Source organism: Malaclemys terrapin, chromosome 2 (genome assembly GCF_027887155.1).
Source record: "Malaclemys terrapin pileata isolate rMalTer1 chromosome 2, rMalTer1.hap1, whole genome shotgun sequence".
In the NCBI taxonomy this organism is placed as follows: Eukaryota; Metazoa; Chordata; order Testudines; family Emydidae; genus Malaclemys; species Malaclemys terrapin.
The window spans coordinates 92767001-92789346 of NC_071506.1; the positions used below are offsets into that span (position 1 = coordinate 92767001).

The 22346-nt window shown below is 39.3% G+C and overlaps 1 protein-coding gene across 1 annotated transcript in view; it reads left to right on the forward strand.

Moving 5' to 3' along the window:
• The window catches only part of CDH7 (cadherin 7), a 102329-nt gene extending 84347 nt beyond the window's left edge, over positions 1-17982 (forward strand). Inside the window, exons 8-12 of the mRNA XM_054020769.1 lie at positions 935-1071; positions 2274-2395; positions 4706-4823; positions 7694-7945; positions 14852-17982. Of these exons, the coding sequence (XP_053876744.1) occupies positions 935-1071; positions 2274-2395; positions 4706-4823; positions 7694-7945; positions 14852-15345 (1123 nt within the window). The 3' untranslated portion in view covers positions 15346-17982. The remainder of the gene's footprint in view (positions 1-934; positions 1072-2273; positions 2396-4705; positions 4824-7693; positions 7946-14851) is intronic.
• The last annotated feature ends 4364 nt before the right edge of the window (positions 17983-22346 follow it).

Here is a 22346-nt window from a genome sequence, read left to right on the forward strand (position 1 = left end):
AGTACAATATAGTACAAATGCATAATGGTATATGGTCATTATATCTGGGAAGTGATCTCTTTGAGATAGCTACTGTAATTTGACCTTCCACATTTTTAAAAGGTTTGATCAGTAGTATACCAAAAGTGAAGTAGTTGCATTGTTACGGCAGTAATTATAACATCTGGCCAGATGATGATTCTTTATCTCACGCTGAGTAGTAAATAAGAATGGTATGTCAAGGCGTCATTGTTAGTAAACCTAAAACTGCATAATCCCATCTCCCATTTTCACACAGGAAAAGTAAACAGTGAACAGGTTCTCCCTTTCCTCTGTGTTGTTTTCTGTTTGTTGCTGAGCTGTGTCCCCCTTCCTAGCAAACAATATGTTAAGCCAAGAAACTCAATGTGTTTGTCTAATGACAATAAAGCACCAGGAGCTGGCAGTCAAACATGTAATCCCCTGAACTCCTCCAAGCATTTTTTCCCCAGCCTTGTAGCACAGAGAAGACAGGAGCTCTTCCACTACTGACAGAAGTTCTGTTCCTCTCAGTGCCAGCTCTGCTGGGAGCTGCATGAATTTGATACAGCCCTGTGGCAAGCTTCCAATTGTGATTCACATTAGGTTGGGTTCAGGAATATGCTATTCCATGAATAAATGAATGGCTACCTTAAGGAGGAAAGTAAGAAAAGAGAAGGCAATACCTGTAACCTCATTTAAGAAGTCATTGTGTATGGGAACAGAGCCAGCATCTCTCAGCACAGTTCACTTTGTAGCATCGAGAGGCTGCATATACAGCTTTGCTTCTTCCAGGAAACCTGAGCGATATTGGACAAAAAGAGTCCAAAAAGGGGGAAAAAATGAGTGCTCTCTCTATCTAGTGAGAAATTAGTGAAACATTTTAACAAACTATAGTTGAACATAAATCAAAAGTTTTCTTTAATCTTTCACCTAGGTACTCAATCGACCGAAACACAGACCTGGAGAGATATTTCAATATTGATGCCAACAGTGGAGTCATTACAACTGCCAAGTCTTTGGATAGAGAAACGAATGCTGTTCATAACATCACTGTCTTGGCTATGGAGAGTCGTAAGTTACAATTTAAAGGTTTTATACACAGAAGGAACACAAGCTACAGGTTCAATTATAATAATTGCTTGATGGCATTGAATAAAAATATGAAAATTTAGACCTATATACCTGATCTTACTATAGATAATGTGATGAGGACTGTGTTGTAAATAAGGTATAGATAGATAGATAGATAGGCGAGAGGGGTAGCTCAGTGGTTTGAGCATTGGCCAGCTAAACCCAGAGTTGTGAATTCAGTCCTTGAGGGGGCCACTTAGAGATCTGGGGCAAAAATCAGTACTTGGTACTGCTAGTGAAGGCAGGGGGCTGGACTTGATGACCTTTCAAGGTCCCTTCCAGCTCTATGAGATAGGTATATCTCCATGTCTTATCTGATAAATAAAGACCTAACACCTTGTGCAGTCATTTAGACCTGTCTCATTGCAGACAGGTGTTTTATTCATTAAGACACATGTCCTCTCAACTCTGTGATTATCAGTTTACTGTGCAATACCCCTTTCACCACAGATTAGCAATTGTCCTGTACACCAGTAGAAAGTAGAGGTCCATATTGCTAAAATCCATGATTGCTTCAATTTGGGGATGTAATTCAGGTTTGAGAAGAATTACACCATGTCTGCAAGTAAAGGTGCTAGATTCCTAGAGCTAGATTCACTCTTAATAGTAACGGAATTGCAAGGAGATTGACTTGAGTGTGTAGATGGTACTTCTCTTATGCTTCACACAGTTACAGGGAAGCCATAAATTCTGTCATGGCCTCCCCTAAATTACTGAAGGGAATTAACTGAATAAATGCGTCCCATATCCATTCAAATCATGCCCCATCCTAGGTGAATGGTACTATGCTGACTGGCTGTGAGCCCACAGGAGGTGGCAGGGTTTTTATGTCACCTTATTCCCCTCACCCCAGGGACTTTTTGCTCCTGAGGTTTATACATTGGAATTTGAATTTGACCCCTACGGTGAAATACAGTCCCACTGAAGTAAATGGCAAAACTCCCATCGTCTGAAAAAAGGCCAAGATTTCTACCCTAGAGTTTATTTTACATTATGTTTCTAAGGGGTATTTTAATTGATTTTGACAGGTTTGTGCACAAGAAAAAATGCAAATGAAAGGCATATTGAGCCAAAAAAAAAAAAAAAACTTGTAAAGGGTCTTTGTTTATGTGTTTGTTTATGTCTTTGTTTGTTTTGCACAGAGAACCCAGCACAGATTGGGAGAGGATATGTGGCCATCACTATCCTTGACATCAACGACAATGCCCCCGAGTTTGCCATGGAGTACGAGACCACTGTCTGTGAAAATGCTCAGCCTGGCCAGGTGCAGATCAATACTTCCAGATGTTTATTCACATTGGTTAGGCAGTAATTTCTTTTGAAACGATGCCAGCTTTAAGATAAAAGACAGTCAGCGTATTGCAATACAAATGACACTTTGGAAGGACTGCGCAGCATAAACAAATATTAAACAAAGTCTAAAAACTCTACCATACTGGCTACAGTGAAAGAGCTGCAGAAATAAAAATTAGATGTGCACAAGCCGTGTAAAACTCCAGATGTCCTTGCAAAGCAAAATGATGCTATGTGAACTTGATTCTGTGCAGGGGTGAGCACCCTTAATTCCCACTACGAAGTAAGAGTGCTCAGCACTTCACATGACTGAGTCCTATATCCTCTAGCACTCCTAAAACTGAAATGTGGGTGGCACAAGTTTGGCTGAGTTAGGAAAAAAGGGTCCAAGGGCCACAATATCCCCTGTGACGGTTCTCTTGTATTAGAACTTGCACAAGGTTTCCCTCACAAGGCCTGACTTTCAGAGGTTCCGAGCACTCCTTGCACATATTGACTTCAACAGGAGTTGTTTGTCCTTGGTACCTCTGAAAATCAGACTCAAAGAGACCCCAAGAGCATTCACATTGCTCCAACCTCTCACCTTCTAGGAAACTGGAGGCAGTTTTATTCCTGAAATTCACAGCATCCATGCACCGCCCTGGATGCAATGGCCCTCTGCATGGAGGATTTCCACCTCTGTGCTATCTCCCAGAGTCTCAGCCTTCCACCTCTTTCATGAAAGACATCACTGTTCTGTCCATTTTTCAAAATTACAACAAAATTTAAAATTACAACATGAATTAGCATGATTAGCCGCATTTGCTCAAAAGAAACCTAGAACTGGACCAGCGGGGGTCTTGTAAGCCATGAGAATTCAGATGGACTGACCAAATTGCATATGAGTATCTGCTCACACTGTCCCTGGCTCTAAACAATTATTCCAGATACTCATGACCATATATAACTTATAAACATCAAAGACATGAATCTAGTCCAATGGTGGGCAACCTGTGGGCTGCGGGTCGCATGCAGCCTATCAAGATAATCTGATTGCGGGCCGCAAGACATTTTGCTGACATTGACCATCCACACCCCCCCTGCAGCTCCTAGTGGCCGTGTTCGCCATTCCCAGCCAATGGGCACTGCAGGAAGCGGTGGCCAGCACATCCCTGTGGCCCGCCACTTCCTGCAGCTCCCATTGGCTGGAAATGGCGAACCACGGCCACTGGAAGCTGCTGGGGGCTGGGCCTGCAGATGGTCAACGTCAGCAAAATGTCTTGCGGCCCACAATCAGATTACCCTGATGAGCCGCACGTTGCCCACCAGTGGTCTAGTCCAGGGATCGGCAACCTTTGGCACGCAGCTCGCCAGGGTAAGCACCCTGGCGGTCCAGGCCAGTTTGTTTATCTGCCGCGTCTGCAGGTTTGGCTGATCACGGCTCCCACTGGCCGCGGTTCGCTGCTCCAGGCCAATGTGGGCTGCGGGAAGTGGCAGGGGCCGAGGGATGTGCTGTCTGCCGTTTCCCACTGCCCCCATTGGCTTGGAGCGGCGAACTGTGGCCACTGGGAGCCGCGATTGGCCAAATCTGCGAACACAGCAGGTAAACAAACTGGCCCAGCCCGCCAGGGTAAGCACCCTGGCGGGCCGCGTGCCAAAGGTTGCCGACCCCTGGTCTAGTCTGTTATATTTTGTATGGTTTGTCATGTTTCAGAATATGTTGATTAAATTAATACTCAATTCTGTTTTATTCATCCTTAATTAACTCTAAAATCTGGCCTTTACTTTTACACCTGTGGTTTGCAGACACAATGTGACATTAATTGCACCCACAAATAATTGTGAGAGGCTTGTCTCTCTCTCTCTAGTGCTAGATTATATCCACTGTTATTTTCACACATAAGGTGTCCCCTTTCCAACACTATAAAACTCTTATTCCTAGCCTTAATGAGTGGTAATGTAGTAGATCTTAACCTGTCACTGGATGAATATTGGCCACATAGTGCCTCGGGCCAGTGCAGATTGGGGTAGAGAAAGGAAAGGAAAAATATTTATCTTGCATCGTGTTCAGTGGGGAGATGGGAGACTAAAGTTAATGGTGTCTAAAATTGCTTACGAGGTTGAAATGTTAGAACAAGGTGTTAGGGGGCAGAACGGAAGTCAGGTGGCTGAAGGTGCATGACAAATGCAATTTATCACTTGACCATGAGCACTGTATGTATAGGGCATGTGTGTATATACTTCTTTGTATTATATAAAATGTAAAACCCAATATAACTTCAAACTAACTCTCTTGTTTCAGGTAATCCAGAAAATCAGTGCTGTTGATAAAGATGACCCACCCAGCGGTCACCAGTTCTACTTCAGTTTGACAGCAGAAGCAGCAAATAACCACAACTTTACTCTGCAAGACAACAAAGGTAAAAATACAAATGTGGTTGGGTGCCTTAGGTGAGCACTGACTTAGGTGCCTTAGGTGACCACCGCCCTTTTTTCAGAAACATGGTGATCATCATTTAGGCGAACTTCCCTGCCAGTGAGGACATTAATTAAAGAGCAATCAGCCCCGTAAAATAACTTTTATCTAGAGATTATCTGTCAAGAGGAAGAAACTGTTATTTAAATCATGTTGAGCCTTGAGCTAAACAGCAGGGCTTCAAATCTTTTTTTTTTCCCCAAATGCCTTTTTTCACTTTTTTTTCCTGTATTTATAGGTCTTTATCCAAATTAGATTTTACTTTGGGGGCAGTGACTGAAAAATGTCCTGGGCCTCATGTTTTATTAATATAACTCAGGGCATAAAGAAATGAGCCCCAAAGACATGGGAAAATGAGAATTCCTTTGGAAAAAAACTTCCACCTTTTCAGCAACTGAATGATGTTTTTGGAGGTGAAGGCTGAGTGCTCATTTTTTAGGCTACCTACAATATTTACACGTACTTTCTAGGACTGTATTTCCCTGAAGATCTACACAAAGGACCATCATTGGCATCACATTCCCACTGGTGAAAAGAGATGAGAACACACTCCTAATTGGCGTTCTCATTAGTTGCTGTATATGTGTGGCAGCTGGACATTGTCAGTCTGCTTAGCTAATGGTTGAAGCAAATAGAATAAAATAGAACCCCATCTCACTGCTGCACTCCTCTATTTGCTCTGCAATGTAAAATGGAGTAAAAAAACTTGCTCTTGTTAATAAAATAAATGATTAAACATAAGTTGAGTGAAAAGGCACTATTTTTATGGACTATTTTTCAAACTGTATCCACACTTCGATTCCTTTTGTCCCGAATAAAAATAAGAATACAAACTAAATATAAAATGAAATGAAGTGTCTTTCCTGGACCACAATACAAAAAATCAGTCTGTTGATAAAGAACATTATTCAGCTGTCCACAGTTTGTTTTTCCAATGTGCTTAACTTTACTTATATGAACAATAATAGTGAAGTCAAGTAAGCATATGCTGAAGTGATTTTCTATATCATGACCTAAAGATCTTTTAAAACTTAGTACTAAACATTACAAATCAGTTGTGACCGCCATATCTATTTGAGCAGCTTAATAAAGTTTTCAAAACCTATCTTTGGGTGCTTGTGAGCTGTTAATTAAATCTCAGCTATTCTACTATTTGATTGTCACTAGAGGCTATATAGCTTTTTATTTTCTTATGAAAGATATTTGAGATGTGATTATGGATTTTGAAGTGATTGGTTCCATTGCATATGTCTTTAAGCCACTAGACACACCATTTTGAGGAGCTCACTTGTGACCTTGAATATATAAACTAATTGTCATTTCCAGGTCAATTTTAAACTCCTGTACACTGGGTAAGCCTGAAACAAGTGCAGACTCCCATTATATGTGCAGATTCTTGCATTATTTGTGTACACTAATGGGTCTTTGTGCATGCAGACAAATAATTAGATGTGCTATTACCTAATTGTGCATTTGCACACACAAATACGTGTTTGTGTGTGCGGTTGCCATACTTTTTTTTTTTTTTTTGGTAGTCATACACAGTGACCCAAGCTGTGACAATGTGGATTTCTGAGGCTTATTCTCCTCTTCTCCTCTTCCTGTGTGAATCTAACTTCCATTAATATCAATGCACATTTAGGGTGGGGAAACAGAGCCTGTAAAATTAGAAGTGAAATGTGTGTTGATATACTGTATAGCTACTTAAAGTAACAAGTGAAGTGCAAACTTTTTCATCTCATTTACTGTGCCCCACCCCTTCTGGGATTTTGCTTCATGAATGTGGCACTGCAAGTGTGACTAAAATTTATAGGCCTCCACAATTCCAGCATAAGCCTTACTGGTAAATACAGTCCTTAATGGTTTTTCCATGAGCTAGAACTAGAATCTCAAGCAAATCATATCATTGTAGCACTTTATGGGGGATGGCCAGGAAGTATAAAGTTAATAAAATAATATAAAACTTAAAGTCCATCAGACAGAAAAAAAAAATGCATTTTTACTTGTGGACTATTCCTCTAGAACAGTGGTTCCCAAACTTTAACAACTTGTGAACCCCTTTCACTAAAATGTCAAATGTCGTGAACCCCCTCCTAAAAATGAATATTTCCAGGGATTTTCTTCTTTAACTGAGTATAAATTATAAAAGCAGTGATCTTGGAAATATAAAATTTGTTTCTATGACATGCTTATTACATACTATTTATTATTAATTATTATTTATAATTACACTATTTTTATTACATTATGAAAACGGCAACACTCTTCCAAGATCTCACTTCCGTAGCTTGTATCACTTTGAATAAGCCTGTTATAAGACCAGGCTCCTATGTTTCATCAAGGAGTATCAGATTTGAAACAGCAGGAAGGTATTTAAGAAGCCAACTCAAAGAGTTCCTCCTACATAAGCATTCAGGTCTTGAGTAGTCCAGGCAAACAACGCACGTTACAACAAAGCTTAAATTTGTTCATCATAATTTTAAAAACAAGACTAGCTGCCTATTTAATTTTAAAAACAGCAAAAGATATCCACCGCCCTTTCCATTTCTTATAAGGAGTCTTGAAGTTTAAATCTCCTCAGTGTGATAGCTATGCATGCTTTGATCTGCTTAGCTCTTGGAAGTCCAGGGGCTCCAGGCTGCTGGCCCTGTGCTCTCCGGGGTCCCTAGGGACAGCTCTGTCCGTCATTAGGGAATGTTTTCCCAAGAACCCCCTGTAACATTTCGTGAACCCCCAGGGGTTCACGAACCCCAGTTTGGGAACCACTGCTCTAGAAATTCTGAGTGTCTTACACTTGTCTTTTTCTTCTTCTAGACAACACCGCGTCTGTGCTAACCAGGAGAAATGGATTCCGGAGACAGGAACAGTCTGTTTTCTACTTGCCAATATTCATTGTGGACAGTGGCTCGCCTTCACTTAGTAGCACCAATACCCTCACTATCAGAGTGTGTGACTGTGATGCCGATGGCATAGCCCAAACATGCAATGCAGAAGCATACATCTTGCCTGCAGGACTTAGCACTGGTGCACTTATAGCAATACTTGCTTGTGTACTGACATTATTAGGTATGTCCTTGGTGTTTTGTTCATTTACACCCAAAGTACAGTAGTAACAACAAACAAACAAACCTTGTTTATTGTTTATATCCTCAGAGGCATTTTATAACATTCTTGATGAGAATTAGCATATTTAATTGAGTAGTATTTGCATGCTGTCCTTTTGTTATACCTGCAGCTGTTAGCATAGTTGCATTTTACATTCCATGGCAAAACTGAAACTAGATAAGAGAGGGAGAAAAACTGATTTGGAAATTGTGAAATCACACTAGAAGCTGAGTTGTATTAGGATTTCTCACTTCCCCCTGGAGACTGAAGTGAAATTGAGTAGGCCGTGACAGTATTAAAAACTCAAGATTGTGGAGTAGAAAGGGGAACCACGGAGCTTCCCTAATATTTTCACACCTAGTGCAAGATTCTGGTGCAGTCAGAGTCCCAGTGTTCCTGAGGCCCCAGCTGAGCACATGCTTAAGTGCTTTGCTCAGTCAAGGTTTGTAGGAGTACTCTTGGTGAGCATATCATCCCAAAAGGCGTGGGGAGATTGTAGTGTCCACAGTTTGGTATCATAGACACAGAGGTAGCTAAAATACTGAATCAGTTTAGGTGGCTCCAACCAATAGGCTTTTACTGTAGTTTCCTCCACTGTGTGTGTACAAACCATATCCAGCAGTGTGCCCTTCCTGGTGTTGACTACTTTGAAGTCTCTAAATGCAGTCCATTGCCTCTCCTCCCCTGCAGGAGCCTGCAGAGTGAATTAGGTGAAATGGTGGAGAGCAGGCCACACCTCCCTAAAGAATGCCTTGTGCCTCCCTGAGGCATCATATCTTCTGGTACTCTGGACTGCCCAGACAGGCTCAAAACTAACAGGCAGAGACTGCCTGGATCACTATTAATGGAACAATAAAACAACAATAGTATGGAGAACCCAGTCAGTTTACACAGTGGTTGTACACAGGTTGTACTGTTTCCTGTTTCTGGTGTTTTAAGCCTGTGACAAATAAAGCAGGGAGCTTTTCAAATTTGTTCTTTACTCATTTTGCTGTACTTAAATTGCTCCATCAATACTTAAGAACAGTATGTAGAGTTAATAAGGTTAAAAATGGAATGGAGCCATATGGAAAAAAATATTACTACCCTGATCATCAGCATGACTAAAGAAAGTTCCTGAACACATGCCCTCCCATATTTGCACACTTGAATCAGTGACTAAGGGCCAGATCCTTATCTGGTATAAATTGGCATTGCTTGGTTGAAGTTGACAGAGTAATGCAAGTTTGCACAACTTGGGATCTGGCCCAAAGTACTTTACAGAAATACAATTTCTGTACTCATAGAAAGCCATTTCACCCAACACTGACATACCATCATTTCTGGAATATAAATAAATGAGACGGTTATTTTCAAAGACCTGTAAAAATATTCCATGGTTTACAGGACTGGTGTGTGTGTGTGTGTGTGTGTGTGTGCGTTTATTAAACAGGAGACAGTGTTTCTAAGGGAAATCATTCAGTAGAGACCCAACTTGTTAGTTGTCAAGTTGCCAGGTAATAACTTGTTTATTCTCTTCAGTGCAACGGGGTTGGAATGCAGCAGATAACTTATGGCACCACAGTGCTCTTTCTCATCCCTTTGAGACTGTTCACAAGCACTGGCAAAGAGAAGAGGAGAGAATCTCAGAACATATTATCTAAATAATTTGTTCTGCAGCATAGGTGTCAAAAGAACTGACATTCACTGCATTTTGTGGGCTTTCAAAACTGGCCATCTGAATATCCCCACAAAGCTCACTTTTGCTTGTCCAAATGAACATTTGCATGGCTGAGCCCGTTACCACTTTCTGCCTACAAAGTCACATTTGGATGCTTACATGCAAAGCTGCAGGTGCATGTTAAACAGCTGGCTTTGAAGATGTAGTCCTGTGTGAATGCCAGAGTTAGAGCCTCAAAGTGGAGCGGTCAAAGGGGTGAGCTTTTTCCCCCCTAGTTTGACTAATGAAGATTGATTTCTAAACTCTGTTGCACAAGCAAGTTCCAATAATCAGTCGATTACTTAGAAAAGCTGCACAGTATCAACTCTGCAGCAGAGCTGTTGTTTTCAACAAAAACGTGGCTGTAATTTATACTACGAAGAACATGTGAAAAGTACCATGCTGGGTGTCATTCACTTTATACTGTGCATAATTATTTTAAGAAATAAGAGAGGAAATCTTTAACTCCTTTGAAAATTATATGGTAATTTCATTCAGTGTAATTTATTTTTCAGTTAACATCTCACAGATGCAATAATAGTTTTTATAATAAGCATTTAACATAGCGTGTAACTACAGTTTTATTATATGTACATGTAAAAGCTCACAAAAAGAAGTATTTGCATGTAAAGTTACACATAACCTATTTCCAGAGCTCAGGAATTTCCATTACATTGAAACAGCAGTGAGGTAGAATGTGCTTTTCCTACTTTTAGCTTCCATACTTGAAACGGTAACCCACCACCAGCACCCACTTTCCTATCCCATACTAAAAAAAGGTCTTTGCACCTCATTATATACACTACTATATGCTATATTATATAATAATACAATTACATTTCCAAAAGTAGATTTAAAAATTAAAATAAAATTGTTTATTAATTGTTAATATTATTGTACCATGCATGGGTCCTAAGGAGATATGAGACTCTTTGTGCAATTTTGGTACAAATACATAGTAAGAAACAGTCCCTGTCCTAAAGAGTTTACATTCTAAATAGATAAGATGGACACGGGATCTGAAACTGACTCATAAAGAGATTATGGCCTATATTTTTTTTAAGTAAATGGTGTTTTGGGGTGAGTCAATATTGGGATACCCAACCTGAGATACCTTGAAGGGGGGCTGATTTTCAGATGGTGCTAAGAACCTGTTCTCTAAAAATCATCCCCTGCTAAGATCTCTCAAATTGGGCATACAACATTGCCAGTCATTTTTGAAAATTTAGGCAAGGATGATTTACTCAAGGACATCCAGAAAACCTGTACAGATCTGGGAACAGATCTCCTAGTCCCAATCTGCTTTAACCACAAGAGCTATCTGATTGCACTAGCCGTGAGAGTGTATGAATTAGAATGCTACTGAGGCATTTCTTAGATGGTTGAAGGTACCCAGCCTTTAACTCCAGGATTCATAATACATCCAAGGCATGAACCAATTCAACTCATTCTAAGCCTGATGTGGTTTATTGCTATATTAGAGAACATGCTAAAGGGACTATTGTATGGCAGTGGGTATTAGCTACATGCCGTTCTTTATAGCCCTGATTGTGGTCCTCTCTTCCGGATTGTCTGTTGGTTATTATTACATCTTTACAATGATACAGCAATTGCCTTGAGTACAAAATGAAAGTCTAGAACGAAAAGAGAGACAGGGAGACATGCTGGGTGACAGCCTACTAAGGTAAGTAAGAACTTCAAATTTACACACATTGCACAATGGCTTTGAGAGGCAGTGACTTACACAGGAATATACTTGGGACTGGTCTACACACAGTTTTTGCATTGACTGAACTATATTTGTTCGGAAACAGATTAAGGTAAATGGTTACAACCCTTACTATGGCTGCAGTGACAGAAAGGTGTTAATTATCGGCATAGCTGATTTTGACAAAATGTATCCAAACAAGCTGTGCTGATATAAATACATTTATATCTGTATAACTGCATCCAGATAAGGGCATTGTAATAATTTAACTCAATTACTTTTTCTACCAAGCTAGTTAAATTGGTACAAAATCCGAGTGTGGTCCCAGCCATTTGTTCTGGTTATTCATGGATTAGTTGTTTGTAACAATTGGTATTAGCTGCTTTGCTTATTAAATATAACAACCAGTGATGTTATTGTCTGTGTCGTTGTTTAGTGTTAATATGTATACCTAATGCGTGTACTATACTTTTATTTCCACTGTACAATCTATAAAATTAGCTTTTCTAGTCATTCAGTCAGGCACACTTTACCGCCTTGATCACTGGTTCTGTGATGAGCATGGGAAAGGAAATAGGCCATAATGGGAAATAGACTACATTTAAAATCAGACGTGCTTGCTTTAGGTACCACAGATGTTTGGTTTTGGCCTGTAATAATCTCCACAGTCCCTGCAATGCAGCTAAGGCTTTGTTCATTTAGAGGTTAAACATTCTTGTTCATAGCTGCTGGAGTAGTTAGAAATTAATAATCTCTTAAAGCCATCTAAATGCTAAAATGTTTAACCTTTTGAAAGACTTCATATTTTTCTTGGCTTCAAGCAAGAGTGGGATGTACAAGGCATACTACATAAAACATTCATTTGATCTTGATTTTTATTGTACCTCTAGGCAGGCATATCTACTAAGTTTCATATTTTTCACTTATTAGCAGGTATTTAAATCTCAAAATGAAGTCTGCTCAGCATGACAGGAGTGTGAAAACACATTTACACTTGAGTAAAGGAAGTGATTAGATGCTTGTTACATGGCAATAAAAATTGTCACACTGACATGGTAAAAATATAAAAGAAGAACTAAAAGATGGAGAAAACCCTTAGTTCTGTCTATAGTGATCTTAAATTAAATCACAAATTTATCACTGATAGCAACATAATTTGTCTTTCATTTAAAAATATCACTTTTAGTAAGAAAACCTGTTAAGAGTGAAATGTAACCATTGTGTCTAGGAGATATATATATGTGTATAGGGAGAGAGGGAGTGTACATATTATGTGCACCATACTGTAATTTACAACAAAACATATATTCTGCTAACACAAAAATGTTTGGAAACTACTCTAAATCCTTTTTAAAGGTCAAACTCCTAATATTTCAAACTGATGTAAACGTGGCTCAGAATAGTGTTCACCAAACCAGTGCCGCCTTAAAGTAATGTGTGTCTTTCTTATGCCAGTAGATGTCATACAAAAAATATAGGCTGATGCAGCAATAATTCACAATCACAAGGCATCTGCTAATAGATGGATCATTAGATGCGTGCCCTGTAGCTACTACATGAAAAATAATGTATTGCTTACTATATTTGTCAAAAAGAGAAAACTTCAGGAAGAAAACTTGTTTCAGTCTTACTTTTAGAAGACACGCAATGTGCCCAGGAAGGAACTGCAAAAACCCGTCTTTGAAGTCTGATTGTGCTGTAGGCCAATTTGACACTGGACTGGAAAAGCTACATAAGAAAGATGGTGTGGTACTTCTAAACAGAAAAGCGGTCTGAATGGCTTTGAGTTGCTTAGGTATTTTTACCACCTGACCCACATCTTAAATTATGCCCTCTGTGTAGATTGACATCTTTGTAGAAAATACTTCCCTGAAAAGATATTCTTATGAGGATGACAATCCTGCGTTATGTACTGCATTGATGTCACACATGAGAATACCTGGGGCCAGTTCACGTAGTTGGGGAGTGCCCCAAGGTAGTTATTTATGTATTTAATACCCATAATGTGTCTTTGGGTTAATGGTGTCTAATTTATATTTCATTAGGTAGTATCTCAGTTCAACTACTCTTATTATTGTGGTATGCCCTAATATCGCTACATATCTGGCTGTGCTTCTGTTTATATTATAAAACCTTATATTCAGTGTTTTGCATTCTGAAACAAAAGTTCAGTCCATGAAGAAGCATGGCATGCAAAGAATCAGCCAAAGGAGAACTGAGTTCCTTTAAACCAAAACTGATCTAAATGAGCTTTCAGGAACTTTTCCCTTCAGGAAGTCTGTGTAACATCCAGCAGAAGTATGTGAGTGCTGTGGGGCAAAGAATATAACCTTGGATCATGTATTTTTTTACAAAAATATATTCTTAGGAGAGTTTAAAAATAGCACCAAGGCACAATGCTATGAGATAGGGTGGAAGAGCAGCTTTAATACTGAATGTCTTCTGATTTTTATAACCTTAAGTATACATTATAGCTCCCACTAATCCCATCAAAGTTATTCAGATGCTTCAATGTTAAAATAAAATAATCATTTTTAGGAGGATGCGTAACAGTCTGTTATCTCTCAAACATGAATGTAGTATTCACATTAGCTCCTTCAAATTATGTTTATGAATAGTACCTGTTTGTTTACCAAAACATATTTAAACTGTAAATGATTGCAAGTATATTATATGCCTGGAGTGAATCTCCTCCTTGTACTTTGGCTAAGTCTCTATAAATTAATCTTGGCTTTTAAGCTGAAAAAAAGAAATCTGAAATATCAGAAATTTTTAAACCATTACCTTTAGTGGTTGATCCAATAAACACAAGCAGCCTTAGCAATTCTCATCAGACATAATTCACAGGCACCAACTATAGTATTTTGCACATTAAAGCAAAGTGCAGTCTAATATAGAGATGCTTTTAATCCATGAACTCAAAACAGGCGTATATTAGAAATTACTAAACTACTCAGAGTTTCCCAATCAAGGAACAGGTATTTTATCAGTGAACCTATGGTGGCATACTTTAATTCAGTCCCTTCTCAAACTACGGTTGTTAAACTCCATGCAGTATCTTTATGAATGTGCTTTTACCGCTTGGGCAATTAGGAGTTCAGAAAAAGGTCTCTTTTTTCATTTTGTGGTTGTAAGATTGAAATAATCAGCCTCAACTGGCTCTTAAATTTATGTTTAGCAGATAGTGTGGGATATAGCATTAAAGATGAAGACATTAAGTCAGAATTACTGTGGAAATAGAAATAGATTCTGTAATATCTAAAAGGTCTTTGTTTAAAAGCCATTTTAGAACCTACTAGTGATTCGAAATCTAACTGCATGATGTGGACATTGTGTTCCCTGGATAAGGAAAGGATCTGTATGGTATAAACTGAGGAATAGTTCCACTACTGGAAAAGATCTGAGTGGAGGATAAATTCAAACTTCAGCTTCACTAAAAATTTCGTCTTTTGTGTTCCAGTGCTGGTCTTGCTGATTGTCACCATGAGACGGCGGAAAAAAGAGCCACTCATTTTTGATGAGGAGAGAGATATCAGGGAAAACATAGTCAGATATGATGATGAAGGCGGCGGAGAAGAAGACACAGAGGCTTTTGATATGGCTGCCTTGAGAAACCTCAACATCATCCGAGACACCAAGACCAGAAGGGATGTGACTCCCGAGATTCAGTTTTTGAGCAGACCAACTTTTAAAAGTATCCCAGATAATGTCATTTTTAGGGAATTTATCTGGGAAAGACTAAAAGAGGCTGATGTGGATCCCTGTGCTCCGCCATATGATTCCTTGCAGACATATGCCTTTGAGGGAAATGGCTCAGTGGCTGAGTCACTCAGCTCTTTAGATTCCATCAGTTCAAACTCTGATCAGAATTATGATTACCTCAGTGACTGGGGGCCTCGTTTTAAACGACTTGCGGATATGTACGGAACTGGACCTGACAGCTTATACTCATAGCCTTGGAATCTTTCTATGTAAATGAACTGAAGAAAAACAAAAACTCAACATCTGGACTAAGGCAAGTTGTAAATATTTCTCCATTTTTAACCTTTTAGGTTTTTTTGCCTTGGTGAAGCATATTTTCATTAGACTTGTCCTAGGGACTGCACTGACCACACAGATCCTGAGCATTTGATGGCGTTTTTGATAAAATGAGATGCTCAGCCATATCCAAATAGATAGCAACCCTCATATACCTGCAGAGGCAACTAACTTCTAAGAGTATGTAGTGCACTGTGACTTCAATGAGCCAATGATACCCTATAGATGCCTTCACAGTACTGTCATGTCTAGATTGTAAAATCTCTAATAAGGGATAAGTAGAAGAGGAAACAAACACAATCTTCCATTCAAAACAGTCTTATAATATACAGTGTACTTTTCTGATACAAAATCTTTTGGCAAATTTTATTTACAGTATTGCATGCAGCTTGCTTGCTCAAAAAACAAAAACAAACACAAGACAAAAAACAAAAAACCAAACCCAGCAGAATATTTTTATTGGTGGTGATGGTGGTTAAAAGAGCTATTTAATCAGAAATCTCTGTAAATACCGAGGTTATCAAAAGAAACAAAAATAATTGCAAACCGTGCTAAGAAAACCTGCAATGTTTGTCATCAGCTTATTGAAATAATTTACAATCCAGATAAAATAAAAAACCATGAAAAGGAATTATTAAAGTTGAAAATGGTCTTGTGATGCCTGTGTAGGTATGCAAAAAGTTGCTGTCTATTTGTTATTTTTTATTATCTCTTCTGATTTGTACAGGAGAATTTATCTTTTTTTTTTTTTTTTTTAATTTGACACATAGAGTTATATTTATTTTGGAGCTCCAGTCTCCGCTAAATTCAGGTCCATTTTACTGCCTCATGGTATTAGACTCGTCAGAACATGCTGATTTTTCTCCAGTCTCAGATACATGAAGGAAATGAAGCATGGAAATGGAGAAATTACAGTGAAGCGATCGAGCCCACCATTCATCTCTCAGAAAGGAGCACAGCTACAAGGACACACAGTCATTCTTCTGAGCTATTACCATGTCGGAGGCATTTGAATAAAATATTTGTACATTGCATTTTCGAAAGAAGACTCAGAGGTAGTTGGGAGTGTCTTTAGTGCGAGATTTAGATTTCAAGGTCACATGTCCTATGCGCTTGGAAGACTTTAAAGACCGTGCTTTTTTCTCCCCTTCTCTTTTGCTGTTAATGAATCACAGTAAAAGACTGTTAAAAATTTCTTTCATATGTTAAGCAATGTAATGCTATAAACTCCAGAATCCATCTTTTGATCCTGACTCACATAAGTATTTTCCCCAGAGGAATTAACTTCACAACACATAATTTCTACACTGATTCAGGAGTGCCAAAATAGAAGGACAATTGCAGTAGGTTAAAATATTGTACAATTTTGAAGTAGGGTTTCTTAGAATAAGACTTTTTTTTTATAATTCTGACAATATTTATACTTCATCTTTCATGATTTATTATTAGAAAATAAGGCATATATTCAAGTAATAATAATGTATTCTTTTAATATTCTTTCCATTTTTTTCTTTTTGAAGCATATGTAGATGAGTTCCTAAATAAGGACCCAATCTTACAAACATTATTCATGTGTTAAATTCCAGTGACTTGACTTTGCTAGGACTTCAGAGGCATGCATAAGTGTTGAAGGGTTAGGGCCTAAGTATGCAGTGAGTAGTCACTCCATAGTGGATAAGGTTCACTCTGAAAGTGCTTCTTTCTGAAAAGAGGACCCTTAAAGTGAAATCCTAATATATGGATTGCACATGGGGGTGGGGGGAAATATCCTCAAGATTTTGTAATTCTTGCAATCCAGTATTATCAATAACTATGTGAAAGTGGCCTTCAGCCTCATTAAAAACGTAATTTTGATCATCTGCAACACAATTATTTAATTTGGATAACATTTTTGTAGACAATCATTGCTTCATGATTCAGTAGATTTGCTTATAGTTGTATTAAATCTATATATATAGATATATATATAGATAGATAGATGACCGATTTTGTAATGGAACTGAAAGATAATTACCCATGACTTTTAGTCACATATGTAAGATTTTCAATAAAAGAAAGTGAAAAAAGTATCAAGCGTATGCAGTTCAATAAAAGTAAGGTGTTATGTTGGTGTTAAATCAACAAGGTGATGGGAGAACAATTTTATAATAATCTCCTTGTTGGTGGTAAGATAAAATAATTCATGCATTTGGATTATGAAGTCAAAAGTGCTGATTTTAGCACATATCACTCAAAGGAGATTTCAGTGTTATTTAAGTAAACAGCACAACTGCCTTGCTTTTTTCCTGTTTTATATTTATAAAAATAAATTATATCCCCTTTCTCATAAAAATGTGTCAGCTTTGCCTTGCATTGCTATGGGAAGAAATCTGTTCCACTTTATTTAATGCATTGAAAATTCTTGCATGTATTCATTTTCCATTACACAATTTGAAGATGATCCTGAAACTCTGTTGTTACACTACACACATTTGTCTGCTGGGTATAAAAATTATTATATTTAAAAAGTCTCTAATATTTGATGAGAGATGTTACTATAGTACATATAATGCAATTTTTAAAAGGATTCTTCACAGTATCAATTTATGGTGTTCCATAGTTTTTCATTGGATTAAAATTCTTTATTTTAGGGGGGTTTGTTGTTGTTGTTCTTATGGAGCCTTATGTTGAAAACCTTATAAAAGACTAAGTGGCTGACTAAATATAAGATCAAAAGAATGGCTAAAATGGATCAGACCAATGGTCCATCTAGCTCAGTGTCTTCTGACAGTGACCGGAGCCAGATGCTGAAGTGGGAATGAATAGAAGAGGGCAATTTTGAATGACCCATCCCCTGATAGCCAGTCTCATCTTCTGGCAGTTGGAAGTTTAGGGCATCCGGAACTTGGAGTTGCATCCCTAACCATCTTAGCCAATAGCTATTGATGGACCTATCCTCCATAAACTTATCTAATTTTTTTCTATCTCAGTTATACTTCTGGCCTTCATGACATCCCAGATTAATTTATGTGAAGAAATACTTCTTTTTGTTTGTTTTAAACCTGCAGCCTATTAATTTCATTGGTTGACCCCGGGTTCTTGTGTTATGTGAAGGACTAAATAACATTTCCTTATTCATTTTCTCCTCAACATTTATGATTTTTTAGACCTCTGTTGTATCCCCTGCTTAATCATCTCTTTTCTAAGCTTAACAGTCCCAATCTTTTTAGTCTCTCCTCGTACAGAAACCGTTCCATAATCCTATTCATGTTTGTTGCCCCTCTGTACTTTTCCAGTTCTAAATGGTGAAAGTAAAGTGTATTACTTCTTTCTGTGTGTCCCACAAGGACAATGGAACATTCCTATAAGCGCTCTTTTGAACAGACTTTCCTTCACAATTTTTTACAAAGTTTTCATGAAAATTTTGAAAATTTCTAACTAGCTCTTGTAGTTAATGAGAGTTCACTGAAGCCCTCATTTGGCAGAATATCAAACAACCAGCCACCCATAATTAACTCCTTCCTGTTCCCACCAAGTCACAACTGAGTTGTATGGTGGGTATGCCTAGCTGAAATTCCACGAGGCCTCTACAATATTCTAGCACAGGGATCGGCAACCTTTGGCACGCAGCCCGCCAGGGTAACCACCTGGCGGGCCGGGCCAGTTTGTTTACCTGCCACGTCCACGGGTTCGGCCGATCGTGGCTTCCACTGGCCGCGGTTCGCTGCTCCAGACCAAAGGGGGCGCCGGGAAGGGAACCGCGCCCAGCGGGACCCACGATCGGCTGAACCTTCGGACACGGCAGGTAAACAAACTGGCCCGGCCTGCCAGGGCATGCCAAAGATTGACGATCCCTGGTCTAGCAGGACTACTGACAAAGTCTGGGTAAAGCTGTCACACTCAGGTGAGATTATAGACCAGGATCTTCACTCTGCTATGAACATGTACATCCACTGTAATCAGTGGATTTACTCTGGTGTAAAACTGATGTAATGGAGTGAGTAATCTGACCCTATATTTCTTATTATCAAAGGAATAAGGTCAGTATCTACACAGCACTAATATTCAAGATAGATCTCATTCCTTCTTGAAATAAATCATCCTGTTAGATGGATTGATGTGATCACTCCAATACTCTTACCAGGTGTCATGATATCAGCTGTGACGAAAACAGATTATTAAGGATCAAAGATAGTATTGCTTCTGTTGTGTTTGTTCTTTTTCACTGTTTGAGACTTTTTTCTTTACGGATTTCTCTCTTGAATCAATGTTTCCCTTCTAAATTACTTTTCTTTATTGATTTTCTGTGTATGCACACTTGTCAATATCAAAACGTTTCCCATCCTCTTTTCTTCTACAGATTCTGGGTGAAGCCATGTTGTGCAATATAAAATACCAATTACTTATGTTTCCAAAGTACTCACCACTGGATGACACAAAGTCAAGTGGTATTTTCTAACCTGGTCATCATGAAAAGCAAATACACTCTAAACCACATAGTTGTTTGCACTTGTAAGAACATTGCAGAGCTGAAATGGGAACACACAATGCTGTTGACTGTGGTTTCCAGCAAATCTGTTATCAAATTCATGGTCGTAGTTGATCACATGGCTGATTTTTTTGTATAGAGCACTTCTCCTTGAAGGGCTATGCTCAGGGCCGGCGCAACCCATTAGGCACCCTAGGGTGCTGCGATTTGGGGGGCAGCGACTGCAGTGGTATTTTGGTGGTGGGACCTTCCGCTGCCTCTGTTGGGGGGGCGGCATTTTGGGGCGGGACCTTCTACCACCTAGGGCGGAGGAAAAGCTGGCGGCGCTCCTGGCTATGCTCATTTTAAAAATCTGAGCATAGTTATACTGATCTGAGGAATGCTAAGCAGCTTCACATTCACATCAGCACAGATAGATATCATTTATGTGTGATTCTTATTTCAGCTAATTGTAATACAGCACTTTTTCATCCATCAAGCTCAAAATGCTTTGCAAAGGAGTGAAACATCATTATCCCAATTTTACAGATGAGGAAAGTCAATGACAAAGCCAGGAATAGAATGCAGGTCTGCTGAGTCCCAGTTCAGAGCCCTGGCCATAACATCATATCCCCTCCCACATTCTACATCTCAGCGCATAGATCAGTCTTGCATATAAACAACCGTGTCTAACTCAGATTCATCACAAGTGCAGCAGGAAACATTCAGCACTGTTCACAAAAATAGTTTTAAGGATGACTAAGGCTTGGTCTACACTAACCCCCCAAATCGAACTAAGGTACGCAACTTCAGCTACGTGAATAACGTAGCTGAAGTTCGAAGTACCTTAGTTCGATCTTACCTCGGTCCACACGCGGCAGGCAGGCTCCCCCGTCGACTCCGCGGTACTCCTCTCGTCTAGCTGGAGTACCGCAGTCGACGGCGAGCACTTCCGGGTTCGACTTATCGCGTCCAGACAAGACGCGATAAGTCGAACCCAGAACTTCGATTGCCAGCCGCCGAACTAGCGGCTGGGTATAGACGTACCCTAATTGTCCTTATGTTCTCTGAGTTACAAGAGTCAGAGATCAAAATAGGACTGTGCCTTATTCAGAATATCCTCTAATGCATTGGTTCTCAAAGCCGGTCCGCCGCTTGTTCAGGGAAAGCCCCTGGGGGGCCGGAACAGTTTGTTTACCTGCTGCATCCACAGGTTCGGCTGATTGCGGCTCCCACTGGCTGTGGTTCTCTACTCCAGGCCAATGGGGGCTGCAGGAAGGGCGGCCAGCACATCCCTTGGCCCGCGCTGCTTCCCGCAGCCCCCATTGACCTGGAGCGGCGAACCACGGCCAGTGGGAGCCACGATCGGCCGAACCTGCAGACGCGGCAGGTAAACAAACTGGCCCGGCCCGCCAGGATGCTTACCCTGAACAAGTGGCGGACTGGCTTTGAGAACCACTGCTCTAATGGATCAATTCACTATCCGAGACAAGCTTACCAACCAGTGTGTGTAGTAAAGCATGCTGACTAGGCAAAAATGTCATAGTTTAAATTGTTTTTTGACTTGCTAGGGAATCATTTGCTACAAGATGAGTGGGATACTTGAAAATACCTGTGAGGTGTTACATGAAATCTGCGAACTCTTAGATCATATTGTTACTGTCAGAAAACAACTGGACATGTATTGCCTGAAGAAATCAACTTACCAAATTATTATGAAGATTCTGCAACAAAAGAAAGGGATATGTGGAAATCACAAGAAAGAACAAAGATTGTAAACATAGATATTGCTCTCTATAAACTCTCAAATCAGTGGAATATTTGCTGTCAAATAAAATATATTGAAAATATTTCTTAATCTATGTATACAGATTGTTCTAAAGAACCGGAAGCCAATGGGGTCATGTATCATGATGCATCTTATCTTTATTCTCCTTAGATCCAGCAGGGAAAACACATCTCCTGCAATTAAATGTGCATTTAATGATCCCACACTTTTCTTTTATGTAAAAGCACCCAGCGTCAGTGTGTATTCCAAAGAATCAATTCAAAGAATCTTCTCTAAAACCTTAGGCCATCCCTGTGCATAATGGTGTAATAGCAGTGAAGAACAATCACCAACACATGTAAATGATTACATCTCAGGCCCACCCCAGAAAGGCTAAGATTGCCTTTGACAGGAAAATCAGGTATGTTTATAATATTTTTGACACAAATGAATTCAAGAAGTGTTGGAAATATTTCTAGAACTCCTATTCCCAGGAGATTTATAGTCCATTTGTGTTGTTGCATACTTGCTGTAGTCTCAAACTAAGAACACAGAGTAGTTCACTTTACCCACCACAACTGTGAAGTTCCTCTGAGATGGAATGATTTAGCCATTTTACTTTACACCCAGCAACACGTCACAGTTTAAGTTACAAGAGAATTGTAAGCAGGAAGAAGCAACTGGGATTTGGTTTGAACCCTG